The following is an 18,826-nucleotide window of genomic DNA, read 5'->3' as shown; positions in this document are numbered from 1 at the left end:
ATGCAAATGTTTTAAATAGGAACCATTATTTTTTATTGCATATTCTTGTAGCTTAAGTCGAAAAATACTATAAAATTATAGTGTTTTCAAAACACTATAATAAAGTATTTTTTCATTAAGCAATTTTCGAGTTATAAAATTTGACTTAATGCTTACTGCTGACATTAGTGTTATCCAAGGTGCATTTTTATCCCAGTCACGATCCTGAACAACATTTAAGAGATTTTAGCCGTCGGTCAGACATCTTTGGTAGTGCTAATGCCGGCAGTATTGTAACTTTTAAGCCTTATAACTCAAAAAGTGCTTTAAAAAATGCTTTATTATAGAGTTTTGAAAACATTATAATTTTATAATATTTTTCGACTTCAGCTACAAAAATATGCAATAAAAAATAGCGGTTCCTATTTAAAAAAATTCATGTTGATCTTGACCTTGAGTGACCTGCCCCCATATACAAAATCTGTTATTTCCATCTTCTTTCCCTGAAGAAAATCTATAATTTTTATATAAAATTTTTTCTTGTATCTCTTAGTTTTCGAGTATAAACTAACAGAAAATGTGGATATTAATTTTTTTTCGTTATTACATGTTTATACAAAAACTCCGATTTTTTCATAAAATCAACACATAATGAGATCTTCCAAAGGCTATATCTTTGAAACTATTCACCGGACAAGATTATAAAAAAATCTCATTTTAAAAATAATTTTATAAGCTTCCACATGATTTCTATACATTTTTCACCTCAGACAAGTCAGAAGTGAGTTATTTACAAAAACGAACTCAGAAACACATATAATGAACGTTTTTCAGCTATATCTCAGTAATTATTAGCCGTATATAAACTATTAAAGAACTAAAATGCAGGAAATTTAATAATCTTTTATTTTGATATAAATAAATTGCTTGTTCAATATTGTAATGTACAATATATATATCATTATTATCGATATTTTTTATTTGAATTGGAAAATCTGTATTATTGACATCGATCAAATGTGGCCGTTACTTTAGCATCTTCTTAAGATCCTGCAAATAACGGAGGAAATATTAAAATTTCAATTTATCAGAAACCGTGTACCTCATGTAACTTGTTTCTAATAAATTGAATTTTTGGTGTATAGGAGTAACCATATATAAAATCATATTTACGAGAAAATTTTCATTTTCATAATATTCGCAATCAAAATGCTTTAAAAAAATGATATTTCCGGAACTATCAGTCGTATAACATTCAATAACAAACCATTTTGAGGATAATTATTATACTCTTTCAATTTTGTCATATGCGTTTTGTACATAGGGTATCTGTCCCTATTAGTGTGCTTTCGTATTTAAATAAGGCATAAAAAAACTAATAGAAATAAATAAAAAAAGATATTTTTTTATTATGTTAAATTGTTAATATATACGCTACCAAGGATAATATTTTATTTTTTTAACTATTAATATATATTACGTGTTTCTCGTCCCTCTGCGCTAAATAGTGCAGTTCGACATTTCATTGAGCCGAAGAGATGTGCTCTTCTTAGATACAGACGATCACAGTTTCCTACTGACTGGTAGCGCTACAAGTGTCTGCGGAACGACGTAAATATTGCGGTTCGTCGTGAGAAAAAATCTTTCCTCTCTATCTTCTTCACGACCGATTCTATTCCAATTCTGGAGAAATCTCTTGCCCTTGATGGTACATAATCCTCCTTCGCTACTATACCTCTCCACCTAAGAAACCCTTCCCTCCTGAATAATCATTTTCTTGATTTTTTACCTTCCTCGTCTTATTCCTCTAATTCTCTTATTCACCTTCTTTCCTCCACTCCTCATGATTCTGAAATCTTCAACTTTGCTCCAATAACTCCTACAGATCTTTATAATATTCTTAAGCGCATTCGCCTGACTTCCGCTGGGCCTCTAGACCTTTCCGGTCGCATGCTCCTGTGCCTTCCTCAATGTCTCGATCTCCTTCTCTATATATTAAATTTCTCCCTTACTCATAGTATCTGTGCCTCCTCCTAGAAACATTCAATTATTCTTCCCATTTCCTAAAACTCGTACCCCCTCTTTATCTTTTCGTCCTATCTCGCTCCCCTCTTTTCTCTCAAAGCTGCTTGAGTGTATTGTATCTGTTTCTCACAACTAAATGCCTTTATCTTAAATTTTAACATCATTCCTTCCTGTCAATCTGATTTTCGTCGATCTCACAGCACGACAACGAAATTGCTTCACATCTCTGATGTTGTGCTTCGTAATTTCGACAATAGTCGCCTTACTTCTATCGTTGCGCTGGACTTCACTAAAGCTTTCGATATCGTCAATCATGGCTTTCTAGTCAAACTCAAGCTATGTGGCCTTTGTCATTCGGCCCTCTCGTTAATCTGTTAGTTTCTTACAAACCGCACGCAGCAAGTCCTCATATATAATCCTTTTCCTCTTTTCTCCTCTCCTCGTACCATTCTCTCTGGTGTAGGGTTCTATTTTCGGATCTTTACTCTTTAATATTTTTGTCTCTGATTTGTCTAATGTCTCCCTATCCTCCGAGCTATTCATGTATGCAGATGATGTAATTCTTCTTAATTCCTTTTACCCATTCGATGCTTTAGCAACCTGTTCTGCTTTAAATGCAGATTTAAAATCTATTGCCGAATGGTCCATTAATAATGCGCTGTATCTAAATCCTTTTAAATCATCCTTACTGATTGTCGACTCAACATTGTTATCTCGTATTCCGTCCTCCGATATTGCTCTTAACTCTGTTCCAATTCGTCGCTCCTCCTCTATTAAGATTCTTGGTGTCCATGTTGACTCTTCATAGACATTCGAGTCATACGTAGTCATTAAATGTCTAAGTCGAGCAGCTTACACTCATTTACAACATCTTCTTTATCCCTTTTGCCACATCTTTTCCTGCTCTCAAAAACTCTCACTCCTCACTTCTCAATTACTTGTTACTTCACTATTTGATTACGCTGTTGTCTATGTTCCAGCTCTTAATCAACATCTGCTAAATCAGCGTATACAGCGTATCCAAAATTCTTCGCTTTTCCTATTGTGTCCATAAATATGACCATATATCTCCGTATTATCAGAGATCTGGCTGACTTAAGATATGGCAGCGTTTTATTCTCCACCTGTACTGTCTTGTTTTTTCTTTCCTTCGCCCCAATACTCTTCTATATATGCGACGTCTCCTTCAACTGAACTCTTAAGCATCATTCTTCTTTTAACCTTTGTCATCAGATATCAAAATTATTTATTCTTCCCCATACATTGTTCCTCTGCCATACAAGTTTCGTGCTGCTTTCTCCTATACCTCTGTCAAATATTTTAATTATCTTCCTGATTCTATAAAAACCTCTCCCTCTCTATCCTTCTTTCGTTCCGCAGCCTCACGTTTCATCGCATCATTCACAGTATTTAAGCAAGATGACGAAATTGTTTGTGGGTGTGCGCGTACATCATGCGCGTGCGTGCGTGCGTGCGTGCGTGCGTGCGTGCGTGCGTGCGTGCGTGCGTGCGCGTGTGTGTGTGTGTGTGTGTGTGATTTCAGTTAATGGCTCACCTCTCACCAACATGTAGTTTTTTTCATAGAGCTTCGTAATAAACTAAATTAAATTAAATATATAGTAAATATTTTCTGAAAGATATATGTTATGATTTTGCGAAATTTACTAGAATTCCTTATTTAAAAAATCGTAAAAAACTGCTTATTCAACAGAGACGAATAAATTAATTATTAACATAATTTACACTATGTACATACAATGTATTAGGTGTTGGAATTAATTCGTAGCGTTTTACAAGAGATGGCACAAGCAGTACACTATTTCGTTGTTACCTATAGTTCTGTATACATTGTAAACATCTATCATAGGACGTCATTTGCCGTACATAACCTTTCTTGAAATCATAAATAACAATACTGTATAATTCATTGAATATGTCAAAATTTGTGCCAGATAAAGTGTTTTTGCGGGGAGTTTTGCTTCATTACTTTAATATGAACAAAAGTGCAGCTGAAGCTCATCGTATTTTAGTGGATGTGTATAGTGAACATGCTCTGGCTGAGCAAACGTGTAGGAAGTGGTTTGCACGTTTTAAAGCTGGTGATTTCGACTTGGATGACAAGGAGCGACCTGGTCAGCCGAAAAAATTTGAAGATAACGATTTGCAGGCACTGCTCAATGAAAACTCATGTCAAACACTTAAAGAATTATCTACGTCATTGGAAGTTGACTTCTCAACAATAGGAAAACGTCTTAAAAGTTTGGGCATGATCCAGAAGGAAGGACATTGGGTCCCATATGAATTGAAACCAAGGGATATTGAGAGACGTTTTCTCACGTGCGAACTGCTGCTTCAACGGCAGAAAAGAAAAGGTTTTTTGCATCGGATTGTTACCGGTGACGAAAAGTGGATCCATTATGACAATCCAAAGCGCAGAAAGTCATGGGTTAAGCCCGGCGAACCATCAACATCAGTGGCAAAGCCCAATATCCATGGCTCAAAGCTCCTGCTCTGTATTTGGTGGGATCAGAAGGGTGTCATATACTACGAACTGCTAAAACCGCATGAAACCGTTACTGGAGATCTCTACCGACGGCAACTGATGCGCTTGAGCCGTGCATTGAAGCAAAAACGGTCGGAATATTTCAAAAGACACGATAAAGTCATCTTGCTGCACGACAATGCTCGCCCACACGTTGCAAAACCGGTAAAAACATACCTGGAAACACTTAAATGGGAAGTGCTACCGCACCCGCCGTATTCTCCTGATATTGCACCTAGCGACTACCACTTGTTTCGATCATTAGCTCATAGCTTGTGCGAGCAGAAGTTCACATCTTACGAAGATTGTACAAAATGGTTCGATTCCTGGATTTCATCTAAAGATGAACAGTTCTTCCGACGCGGTATTCATTCACTGCCCGAAAGATGGTCAAAAGTAGTAGAAAGTGATGGGAAGTACTTTCATTAATGTATTTTTTAATGCTCATGTGAAATAAATAACATTCTTTCATTTAAAAAACGCTACGAATTAATTCCAACACCTAATATATTATATTATCAAATGATTTAATATTATAAAATAGCAAAGTACTTATTTAAGTACTTTAAAAGTACTTAAGCGTTTTATATTATTTTTTTACATGAGTCTAGTAATACTGTAAGATTTTAAGACTTGTCCCTATTAGTGTACTCTATTCAGTCAGTTACTTATTTTTTTCGATCTCAAAATTTGAGAGCGTTGTGTTGTGAGTGTAAATTAACATTGTAAGTCTAATTAAAATAATGATTCATGTAATATTAACCAAACAATTAGCTTACAACTATTATCTGTTTCAGTAATTGAATTAAAATGAGTCAGTCTTGCAAGAAAATACGCGTAAAATATAGCAAAGAGGTGATGGACAAAGCTTTACAAGTAAAATCAAGAACACTGATAAATACTGCCAGCAAATTGTATAAGGTTCCAAAAGCATCTCTTCATAGCAAATTCGTACATAAATATGATCGGGAAAAGGTTGGACCTGTGTTCGAAGAAGATAACCTTGTACAATGGATTCTCCACATGTGTTCTCTATCGAATAAATAAAGAACATTTAATTAATAGTGTGGCAGTATTAATGAAAAAATCAAATAAGGAAAATCCTTTTATTGATGGACAATCAAGTCATCACTGATACGCTTTTCCTTCGTTAATATCCAGTATTTAAAAAAAGAATTTGTGAGAATGTTTTTCTCTCTAGACCTTTAATTATGAAGATTCTGTTAGACAATGGTTTAAATGTTACATGTTGGAGATTACTTAAAAAAAGAAATTTTGAAAATATTGATGGGTCTAGAATTTTTAATACTGATGAAACAGTTTTATTACTGAATTCTAAAGAAGGTTCTGTGTTGGCTAAAAGAGAATCTAAAAACATTTACGATATTGTGAATAATAACTCTCAAGAGTATCGATTGATTCTATTCATGGCGAAGTGTACTTCACTTTTGAGTAATGGGGTTAAGTTTAATTGGAGGTTGTATTTCGGGGAATGGATCAATATATTAACTTTTTCTTGCTAATATAAATTAGTACAAATTCAGTTCTTTTCATTTATACCTTTCTTTTTTTTTCTTTTTTTATGTGATCCTGCTGGCTTAATATTAAATTAGCAACACTACATTTTTTTTTCCCCCAAAACGGCACAGAGTACAAAATTTTTATTGGTGATACAAATTAATACAAAATGAGTTCTAACAAATTAAATTAGTCTGGATTGATTCTGCTCGTTTGGTCCTGTTGGCTTAATAGAGGTTATATGAAGTTATTTATAAATTTATGTGATTTCTGTTTTTGAATATATAACTTGTATTATATTATCTATACATTGAATATATTTTTATGTCCGAGTATAATATATTATAAAGTAATTTATATATATTATTTAATTTTTCTTAATATTAACAATAAATACAATAACTTGATATTAACAGTAATTTATATATATATTATTTGATTTTTCTTGATATTAATGTCAAGATAGATTTATTAATCGCGGGGACACACAAATGCAAACAGATACAGTAATTAAGAGCACACAAATGCAGACAAGCACATAAATTGGAGACATATTAATATGAGCATTGCTCCTTAATAGAGATAAAAATATTGTTTTTATTTTTATTAAAAACATTAAGAAATATTAATATGTTTTACATTTAAAAAATGTTATAAAGAAAAGGAATAGTTGAAAAACTGATAAAGATTTTACGCAGACAGATAATTAAAGCTACAGTAATTAATAATTAATTCAGAAATGAATAAATTGGCTAAAAGGTATGCTAATTGATTACAAAACAGTTACCCTAGGTGCAACCAAATTTGAGATATTCACGAAAACAGAACAAATTTACGCAACGTTGGAAAATAAGAGATCCATCAAAAAAATCTATCTCGGGAACTATTGGTCGTATGAGGTTTATTAAAAAACGAAATTGTAGGGAATTTTATCAACTTTGTTTACGAACTGAACATTAATTTCTGTACAACGAATAGTTTCTGAAATATTTGCAAAAAGCCAATTTTATGCGATATTTTTTTCAAGATGACACAACCGTGCTTTTACCTATAGGAAATTTTGATATGTTAAAAAGAACACTATTATAGACTTCTATGCAACAATTTAACAGCAATTTTTTCCTTCTTAAACTCTAGTTTTCCTGGACTACAAATAGAGATATACGCGTTTGAATGAGATAGAACGATAATGTAAGAAATTGAATTATATATTATTATCATTTTTTTAAATTTGAATTGAAAAATTTATATTATCGACATCGATCAAATCTAGCGGTCGTTAACTCTAGCATCCTTTTAAGATCCTGCGAACGATGGAGGAATTAAAATTTCAACTTATCAGAAATCGTGTATTCCGTGTGTAACTGATTTCTAATAAATTGAAATCTTAATGCTTATTTCTGTTCCTAATATATTTTTTCTATTGAGAATATTCTCAGTATTAGAGAAACTGAGGGAAGACATGAAAGCCTTTTTCCTGTAACCGCAAAATGTCCCCGCGCATTACTGCGCTCTGAAAAAGTGGATATACACTATACAACAATATTCGTTTTTTTGATCACACGAGCATTAACATATAGAATATAAGGAATTTTTTCGACTTCATTAAATTTAATTTTGGATTTCATTCTTGTTTGCTATTAAAGAGATATATAAGAATGTATAGGACGAATATTAATACAAGAATAAGAATTTATTTTTTAAAAACGTGTGAAAGGACTAATCCCTAATCATATATTTAAATTTATACGAAATGAAAATAACAATTTGTTTCGCTCTTCAAAAGAAAGAATTAACAGACTTAAACGTAATTTTATATTTAAATATCTACAGGACGAATTACAAGACGCTTATAAACATCTTGAACATGTAAAATTTGAAATGCATAGACAGATAAAGAATATTCTACCATTTGACATATGCAATTCTTTCTTTCGTAGACAAGAAATCAATTTTAATAGAATTTGAATAAAGGAACAAGAAAGGATTAACAATAAAATTAAAAACTTGCGAGCTATTCATAGATTTAAGGAAAGAACAAAAATTAAAAATATTAACTACAATATAATGCATTCGTTAGACTCTGAGATGAATCACGATACCCTAAGCGCAGGTTGATGTTACAGAAAATTTCAACCAAAGATACGGCTAATGAACGACAAATAACGCACAATATTAATATTTGTCCAGATAATTTTAAAACAAATTTTGCAATAATGAATATAAATGATCAATGGCTAATAAATCTTAGTGATACGAAGATTCCAGAAAAAGCCAAAGTTGTTTGCAATTAAGTCAGCAGTTTAATTTACCTAATAATATCATCAATAAAGAAAAGAGTATGCTTGAGTTTATTAAACATATAGAGTGTAACCTTTTCAAAACGATGATGAAATTTGTAAAACGGTAAAGAATGAAGCAAATCTTAAAATCAATAGATAACAGCGATATTAAATCCACCGAAAATAATATCATACGAGAAGATGTAAGGGAGGTAAAACGATTCATCTCAGAGAATCTTGAAATTCTAATTACCAAAGCGGATAAAGATAACACCACTGTAATTATGAATCGCGAAATTTACAGAAGTAAAATGTATGACATTCTTAATGAGCACATTTTAGTAAATAAAGATCCCACGAACAAAATTACAACGGAAATTAGTAATTGATTAAAAAATTGGAAAAACAAGGTGTACATTGACCTAAATATATATATAAAATTGTATGTATCAGACGGCGAACTCCCGAGTTCCTATGGACTGCCAAAAATTCATAAGGAAGGTTATCCGCTGAGAATAATAGTTGCATAAATAGTGCCTTTTATCCATTAGCGATTTTTTTAAAAGACAGATAATAGTAAAAAAAAGAATTTTGTTATGTTAAAAATAGTTTTGATATTGTAAATAAGCTCATTGGAAGGAAATCGGATAACAATTTTAGCATTATATCTTTTGACATGATTTCGATGTACAAGAACATTCCGATTGATTTGGTATTAAAGAGTGTTGAACGAAGGTGGAATCTGATTGAAAATAAGACTTCGATATCTATCCATGAGTTTTTAAAAGCAATTATGATTATAATTAATTCTACATTTTTTAAATTTAACAAAAAAATTTTTAAACAGATTTTTGACATACCAATGGGTTCTCTATTGTCCCCTACATTAACAAATATTGTTCTACAATGCTTAAAATAAGAAATTACGACCAATAATATTATTTCGTCTTTTTATTTCCGTTATGTTGATGACATTGTATTGTCCGTGCATAAAGATAAAGTTGAGAATGTTTTGGAATTGTTTAATTCGTATCATGAAAGGATAAAGTTTACAGTAGACTTTGGCGACGAAAATGGCATTAATTTTTTAAATGTTAAACTAATGAGACAAGAAGGAAGAATTATCTTCGACATTTATAAAAAACCAATTAATTCAGGGAGATATCTGAATTATTATTCAAATCATCCATTAGTGCATAAAAGGGGTGTAATCATCGGGCAATTAGACAGAATATTGTTTTTATCCCATCCGAAATTTCAAGAAAAAAATATTTCAGACTTAGTTCACACTCTGTTAATGAATGGTTATTCTTTTGACTTTATTTTTTCAATAATAAAAAACAGAATAAAAACTTTAGAAAATAGAATTAATTTAGATAAAAATAGTGAGTGAAATAATAATAAAAACGATTCTAATTCCAATTTAAGAAAAAAGTTTTTTGTAATACCATATTTAAAAGTATCGAAAAAATTTTAAAAATTATCACATAGTCAAGGCTTTAATATCGCTTACAAATCTATAAATAAATTGAATAGATTTATTAAAACTGGAAAAGATCCTTTGTATAAAGAGTACCAATGTGGAGTGGTTTATAAAATAAATTGTTTAAATTGTGAGTCTTCTTATGTTGACCAAACAAAAAGGAATTATTAAATTTCACAAACAATATTATATCTAGTACTGTGATTTTATGCTCCTCTTTTTGTATGTTTTGATTTATAAACCACGTTTGTTATAATTATTTATTTTAATATCCGTTTCTCTCTGGTACTACAACCATTAGTCTGGATCTGTAATAGATGTTTTAAGCCTTAAACCGTAAGAAATTGATCAACTACAGTCGAGAATAATTGATTGTGATTCATCCATTCCTTATAGCTTAAAGCTTAAAAATCTATTCGGGGCTAAATAACAAAGATGATTGGTTCTTTAGATCTAACCAATCACCTTCGATGATTGCTTAACCGCCCTGTAATTGTAGTATTGAATGCACCCATTGTGCAAATGCCCCCCTTACAGGGGCGGCGAAGTAAATTTTTTGTATGTGTGGAGTGAGTCCGGATTCCAGGCGCGTATAAGCGTCTAAAAAAAAGGGTTGAAAGAATTTTACTCTGAGAGAAATGGAAATATTTATAGATCTACACTTACAATATACAATAACAAACAAAAAATACGAATAAAATACGAATACTTATTTTGCTATTCTTCATTTCTTTATTGCGAATATAGTTCATCGAATGTTATTTTTATTTATAAATTCATTCATAAGTCTAGCAGAAACGGCGGATTTTGAGCGGTTCGTAAAAATGTACCCTTAAAAACTTAGATTATCTGTAGTTCGACATGTGTGGAAATTCAAATTCACATGTATAGAGTCCTCCACCATTCCACATATAGATCGCCGCCCCTGGCCTCTTAGGCTCCTGGGTATCCTGAGTAGTTATAGCTGCGGTTATATTGGATCGTGATCCAATATAAATGAGAACCAATACGTTTTGTTTTTTTTTTAAATAGAGAATTTGACTTCAAAAAAATAATAAAATTTAAAAACACTTGCAAAAATGGGCCAAAGCTATCCTTGTTCCCTTCTTTGATAGTCATAATAAATAATTATAAAAAGCATGTGAAGGGCGTTTAATCCGGATTATCATAAATACCTAAAATTCCATAACTTTTTCTTAATTTTTAAACAAAATTTGATTCAATAATAATTTGCAATTTTTTGTATTTTCATCCTAATTTAGAAACCGCTAAATATTTTATTGAGAGAGTAATTTGACATAGAGCAATGTAGATTACTATTAATGCTGACACCGCTGCCACTTAATTGTTAAATTGGTAATATTTCAAAACTACGTAAAAATGTTATGTATATTAAATTACTTTAAAACCAAGAATATTATAATAAATTCGGTAGAAATTTTGCGAACTTTTTCAGAGCCACACATTCAACTTGTGCACTATATCAGTGCATTCAGATTATCAAGATTCGGCAAATGAAATCCAGTGTAATACTGAATTTCTTTCGGATCAATCGAATAAATTAATTCAAGAAATGTTGCACTGACGTTTCTGATAGTGCAGTTTGGCATAGCACCAAAGTGGTTTTGCACTCGCATCATATTAAGATAGTACCAGAGCAGAGTCAATGCATATGCCGAATTTGCTATTAATTTCCCAAAAAATTTTGTAAAATTCCTCAATGTCTCTCTGATCATTTTCAATTTCTTTGACATTTCCCTGATTTCCAGTTTTATGACAACCCTGTTAATACGCATGCGTAACCTATTTTCATTTTATATGTCTTATGACTATTAATTGACTGTCAGGGAGGAGGAAGTAAAGATAATTGGCCCATTTTTACAAGTGTTTTAAAGATCTCATTTTGTTTTATCCAAATTCTCTTTAGACCGGTATTTTATTTACAAATGGCATAAAAACTTCAACATTTTTCGCTTATGATATTACAATCCTATATGACTTCGGCGACTACTCAGGGCTACATTCAGGAATTAGGCCCAGATAACTCTAAGCTATAGATTACGTTACGTATATTAAAGCAAAAATGTACCTTAAAGTTATCTAGGCGTAATTCTTGAATGCAATCCAGAAGTCTTAAAATAAAAATTATCTTGATAAAGATGATAAAAGAAAGAGGAGGATAACTAAAATCAACGAATATTTACCTTATAATACTTCAGCACTGCTAGCTTAACCTTCTTCTTCTTGTGCTTGATTTTCTTAGGGGTAGAATAGTTCTTCTTCTTTCGTTTCTTGGCACCACCTCGCAAGCGCAGCACTAAGTGTAAAGTAGATTCCTTTTGGATGTTATAGTCCGACAAAGTTCTGCCATCTTCTAATTGCTTACCGGCAAAGATCAATCTTTGCTGATCTGGCGGAATTCCTAAAACAGTAAAATATCCAGTTTAGAAATTGACAGTAACTTATAAATATTAGTTCACATTAATAAAAATGTATATGTCTACCACAATTTTTTCCATTTACCAAACATTTATTAGACGCTTGGGTGAACACAGATTTTTATCCACATTTGGTTGAATAAAAATATAAAAATATTAATTTTGTTTTTTTCTTTTTCATTAGAAATAGTACAATATCTCGAGAGTTTAAGATTAAATTTCAAATGAATAAATGCAATTTTGTTTTTATTTAATTTTAAATAGATCTTGTTTAACGATCAATTTAATAAATACTTCTGATAATTTTTCAAGATCAATTTGTTCTGTAGATCGACAATTTTCTCACCTTCCTTATCTTGAATTTTTGTTTTAACATTTTCGATCGTGTCCGATGCTTCAACCTCAAGGGTGATAGTCTTCCCCGTAAGAGTTTTCACAAAGATTTGCATGATTAGCGATTCTATAACATATTACATTAATTATTAGGTGTTGGAATTAATTCGTAGCGTTTTACAAGTGATGGGAAGTAGTACTTTCATTAATGTATTTTTTAATGCTCATGTGAAATAAATAACATTCTTTCATTAAAAACGCTACGAATTAATTCCAACACCTAATATATATAGCTAAATTAAACTTAAGAGGATCTTAAAGACATATTGAAGACATATTGAATAAAGTCACATATTGAAAATAGCATTTACGTAGACGATTTATGTGTCATTAACACATCACTACATCAATCAATATCTCACTCACGCACGCCACACATACATATAAATTTTCGTATAACAATTATGTTATAATTAGACGTCTAAGTACAATTTTAAGAACTCCATATTGTTTCTTTATGCAAACTAGTAGTCTATGAATTATTATTTTATAAGTATAAATTGCATAGCTTTTATATGAAACAAATATTGTCACGACATGACAATTCTGGAACGCCATATTAAATTATAATAAGAAATGATAAAGATCTCAATTTCGAAAATTTTTGTCAGCGTGCCAGTGTGCGCGAAATGAGCATGCGATAGATTATACCCAGAACTCGTTTTCAGAATCGAAATCAAATATCGCAGATATAGACACGCGACATTCATTCCGGTTGTCTTTTTTATTATTGTACAATACAACATTTATACTTTAGCAACGATTTTCATTAACATAGGAGCACAGGTTATTTTATATTAGAAATACTATGGGTATCTTATATTATGATTTCCAATAACAATTTGCCTTATGGTTTTACGATCATCAAATCTAACTTCTGTAATTAAACAATTCAACATATCCCATATTTTTCTATTAGTACGATCTTACTCTATCACTACATGAAGAATTTATTGCTAAATATTTATTTTTATTAAATAATAAACAAGGTTTAAATGTTTATGTCAATGAAACTTAAAGACATCTAAATTCTAAAATTTTGTTTTACAATGATTACAGGCATGATGTAATAATGAATTTTCTACTAAATAGTTTTCAATCCAAGAGCAATAAATTCATAGTAGAACCAATAGACAGCATTTATTAGTTTAGCAGAAACGCCGCTATCTCATATTAGGCGTCCATCCATAATAGAGGGCTTTCCTCTACATATATATATATATATATATATATATATATATATATATATATATATAATGTATTATATATATATATTAGGTGTTGGAATTAATTCGTAGCGTTTTACAAGTGATGGGAAGTACTTTCATTAATGTATTTTTTAATGCTCATGTGAAATAAATAACATTCTTTCATTAAAAACGCTACGAATTAATTCCAACACCTAATATATATTAACATGATAGTTTGTCACAGTTATGAACATAGCTCATTCCGTTTTTGGTTATAGGCATAAATTATTTCTAGACATATTATTTTCATTATTAATTAACAAAATTAAAGGAGAGTTTTCGATATATTTTACAAGTCACTTTCATTAATTGTAAGTATTATTTTATTAAAACACATATTTCCATATTAATATTTTTGCAAGATTTATTATTTTCCATTTCAATTTGAAATAAGAAGGAATAAATAAGAGGCTTAAAGATGGAATCAACGATGTTCGATTTCTTGAATGATAAGCATGCACACATGCATGTGCTCTGCTTGCTTTGATACATACAGTCTGACATTTGACAAATAATTATAAAATTAGCAATCTTAGCTTCTTTTAATTGGTGCAAGAAAAATAAGCTATGAAGTAATCCATAATAAATATATATAAAAATCATGTATATGTAGCATGCAACGTTCAATGTATGAACGAATTCTATAATATTGTAGCATACATCAGAGCACTTATCATGAAGAAAATCGGAATGGATTCCGATCGGAATTATTCAATTATCCTAGATTTCTATTGTTTTCCCTAGAAAACAATAGAATTCCATGTTCCATGATAGATACCATAGACATAGGATAGACCCTGCATATACTTTTTTATATAATAGTATATGCTGAGTTTGGCAGAACGATATGAGAGGCAAAATATCGGGGCAACCTATTTTTCTCTGCGCGCATCTTGACAATTATATCACTGAAAAAAATAAAATAAAATAAAATATAAAGGGCAATATTCAAGAATGCTATCTTTCTCATCGATTTTGATGAAATTAAAACAAAAAATAATTATTCTAGCCTCACTTATATATTCATGTCTCTATGCCATCGATGTGACAGATTTTCTAACCTGAATAGTCGTTAACTTCGACAATTAATATCTCGATCTACGGGGCAGAACGTCACTTTTTTTTGCCAGATTTGTTCATTTTGTCCAAAAACGCATCGAATGAGCTTAATTTCGTCAAAATCAGTGAGGAAGGTAGAATTCTTGAATATTATCAAAAATAAGTTTATTGTTACTCAAGATGCGCGCGCAGAGAAAGATAGATTGCCCCGATAATTTGCCTCTGTACTGTTCTGCCAAACCCAGATATATATAGCTAATGCTGAGATTATGTCTATGATAAGTGCCCAGAGCATACATGACTGTATGCGTGCTTCATTCAAGAAATCGAGCATCGTGTGATTTCATCTTTAAGAAAACAATTCCCTAATGTTATGATGCACATCATGCCTAATATACATAATCATGATGTACACAAAACAATTTTCTTGTTCAAGTAGTATATCTTAACGATAATTTTAAAATACACTTACTATAACTTGAGATAATAGATATCTAAAAGAATTATAGAGCAACAAGAAAAAACTTCACTGTCAAATATCATGAAACATATATATTGTGTTGAAAAATTAGAGTTTTTATTTTTTAATAGTTTTACCTGAAAAGTCAATATCGAAAATATCTGTAAGATTTTGCGATATCAATTGTGTCTAAAATTTAAGAATTGATTAAAAAGAATCATTCATATTAAGAGTCTAACAAGTTGCCATAACATTTATGACAAACTTAAGTTATATGGGCCTTCTACAATAAACCATTAGTTATAAATCAGAAATCAGAAGCTAAAAATTGATTAATCACAATCATCAATTTTTAGCTTCTGACTTCTGATTTATGATTAATGCTTATTATAAAAGGCTCAGTAGACGTGAGTAACGCACAAGCATATGATGTACGATTTATTGCGTCTCTTGGAAACACGACAATAAGTTATACGTCACATACGTGAAAACTTGTGTGTTACTTACGTCTACAATTTAAGTCTAAGTGTTACGACAATTCTTGTGCTCAGACTCTGAGCAACGCACAAGCTTTGACGTATATGACACGCGACTTATTGCAGTCTCTTGGAGATACGGCAACAAGTTATACATCATACGTGAAAACTTGTTCGTTACATCTACAACTTGAATCTAATGGTAAATTCGATTGAAAACATTGATTGAAAGCATTGATTGGAAGCATTAATGCGCACTTGTGCACATTAAAACTGTCATATATAAAATAACGTAAAGATATGTTTATAATTTCTAAATAAAAAAAAAGAAATCAAATCATGAAATACTCAATATATTTGATTGTACTATTAGGTAAAATATGTATTTTAATAATTCGAAATATTTGTATTTTATTTTTATACTCAAATCACTGTACAACTGTTTTAGAGTGCGACCAATCGAATTCGCGAATAAGTATTACAATTCTTGTGCTCAGACCCTAAAACTGTTTTTTTTTTCCAAAATTTACTAAATTTAAATCAAAGAGATATTATAGATAAATATAAATGAAGGTTAAACCAACATATCAACAAAAGCTCGTTAAACCTTGATAATTGCACCAAATCGCGGCTATCGCGACAAACTGTGACATATAATTGTTAAAACATGATGTTACCAGGATTCTACAATGAATCAGTAGTTAGAAATCCTAAGCGGTCCTGATACTGATTCTACAATCGATAGTTGGAAATCTTAAATCTTAGGCCCAGTTGCAACGTTATTTTAATTTTAAGCAAGGCTTAAAACTCATTTTGTTCCTGTCTCTTTTCGGTTTTAAAACGAGATAGAATTTTAAGTTTCTTGTTTTAAGTTACGAGTTGTTATTTGTACAACAAGTCATTTAGCTCAACTAATGGGAAGGAATAAAGTCGAATTTAGTCAGTCTTAAGAAAATCGATTAACTGTGAGTTATGAAATTGAAGCTAAGACTACCGATTTTCTTAAGATTGACCAAATTCAACTTTATCCTTCCCATTAGTCGAGCTAAATGACTCGCTGTACAATTAACAACTAATAGATGTGAAAACCCACCCAGTCATCTATTTAGGTTTAAAACTGGTTAAGACTTCTGACTACCGACTCATTGTAGAATCAGCATTATAGGCCTTCTACAATAAGCTATTAGTCATAAATCAGAAATTAGAAGCTAAAAATTGATCAACCACAGTCGTCAATTTTTAACTTCTGACTTCTAATGACTTATTGTAGAAGATTCATTAGTCTTAATCAGTGATATTAAACATTGTCTACATAAGATCGTAATACAGTTAGTAGCGAAAGAAAGAATTAGGGTCAAATAACGTAGATATCGCTTTTTTATCATGGATGAATTCGAAAAAAAACGTTACCGAAGGTGATAAGTTCGGCAACTATCAATTGATCTCGCGATGCACGCGGATTTCACCTAACCTCTATCGTATCGCTAGACAAGCATCATAATCGTTAAGAGTTGAAGTTGAGTCAAGTCTTACAACGAGCATTATGATCATCGTAATAAAGAACTTACGATGGATTTAGATGCGCCTTTAGACAATAGCCAACTTACACGACTAAGGTTAAGACTGATTAGAACTTCTGATTATCGACTATTGACTCATTGTAGAACTCTGGTAATGCAACGTGAGGCTAAGTCCATAATCTTACTTTAAGAAGTCTTACTTTAAGAGTAAGCTGTGAATTGTAAGTGATATATCGCCACAGAACTTGATACTTCCAGACTATAAGAATTAGATTTTGCTCAATTCACTTAAGACTAACAGTTAAAGTCTAAGACTGCACTAAACAGTTTACAGATAGAAATTATCATTTAATCTATTTCGACTTATGAAAATCTAAAATCTCTTAAAGCAAAGTTGTGGACTGAGCATGATACCGAATACTGTAATGGTTCCTGGAACACGTTTATCACATCTGGCCTTTGTGTCTCGTGGTATCTATGGGATACCATAAATTGTAAATATCGGACGTCCTGACAAAACACGAAAATGTAGCAACAATCTCGTGTACGATCGTTTATTTCCTTTAAATTATAAAAACCACGATGAGACACTTACCTACGATCACGCTGTAAGAACACGACAAAGAAAGGAGTGAATCAGTGTTACCAAATTTAATTCTAAACTTCTAAATTCCGCTAGATGCTTCGGATGCTTAAAGGTGCCTTTACATGGGAGCAAGATAGAAATCCTTATGGCACGGTCCCATGGTGCGGAATTAGCGAAGCGTTCATGATTGGACGTGTCGGATTCCCATCTGAGTGTTTTCATGTGTCATGTCATATTTAACGTTTAATAAATAACAAGAATAGTAATACCTGGATAGCACTCGGGTGATGATCTGAACATAATCCTGAAGATAATTAATTAAGTCTCCAAATAAATACAGAGATCAATATGGTTAAAATATGAATGTCGTATAAATAGTATACAGAAAGGCGAAAACGTAAATCAAAATCAAAATGAGTATATAAAATGAGGTCGGCAATGTACATATGTATGTGTGATTTCCGATCTGGAAATCATTTTCCTATGTCTCATTGAGCGGAACTTACGGATACGCAATCAATGCGAACCGGTAGATCTAATGAAAGTGATCTACGGGAAGACTCTTGCGATTAGTCAGAGCTAATTGCACATTCCGCAAATTTTATTCAACGGAACATAGGGAAACACATTTTAGCGGAACGGAATCGGCAGAATGAAATCATAACCAATTACGAACGTTCCGTCAATTCCGCATTGCATCAGTTCTACACCATGGGACCGCACTTTTCCATCAGGCAAGTTTTGTGTACTATGTTCACATGATGTGTCAAGTATGTATCCAGCATGATTATAATTTAAAAACTACTAACTTCATG

General features: G+C 31.4%; 1 protein-coding gene across 2 annotated transcripts in view; it reads right to left on the bottom strand.

Moving 5' to 3' along the window:
• Positions 1–18,149, bottom strand: part of RpS27A (ribosomal protein S27A) — a 29,241-nt gene extending 11,092 nt beyond the window's left edge. The window contains exons 1-3 of one of the 2 annotated variants that reach the window (XM_011063892.2): positions 18,021–18,149; positions 12,614–12,727; positions 12,034–12,251 (exon numbers count right to left, since the gene is read on the bottom strand). In XM_011063892.2, the coding sequence (XP_011062194.1) occupies positions 12,034–12,251; positions 12,614–12,716 (321 nt within the window). In that variant the 5' untranslated portion in view covers positions 12,717–12,727; positions 18,021–18,149. Of the gene's footprint in view, positions 1–12,033; positions 12,252–12,613; positions 12,728–17,839; positions 17,863–18,020 lie in introns of those variants that run through there. The other variant, XM_087402905.1, reaches the window with a different exon arrangement.
• Between the last annotated feature and the right edge of the window lie 677 nt (positions 18,150–18,826).

Source organism: Acromyrmex echinatior, chromosome 2 (genome assembly GCF_024713525.1).
Source record: "Acromyrmex echinatior isolate Ae372 chromosome 2, ASM2471352v2, whole genome shotgun sequence".
NCBI classification, from domain to species: Eukaryota; Metazoa; Arthropoda; class Insecta; order Hymenoptera; family Formicidae; genus Acromyrmex; species Acromyrmex echinatior.
The sequence above is the reverse complement of the archived record's forward strand: the minus strand, read 5'-3'. Positions and strand labels throughout refer to the sequence as shown.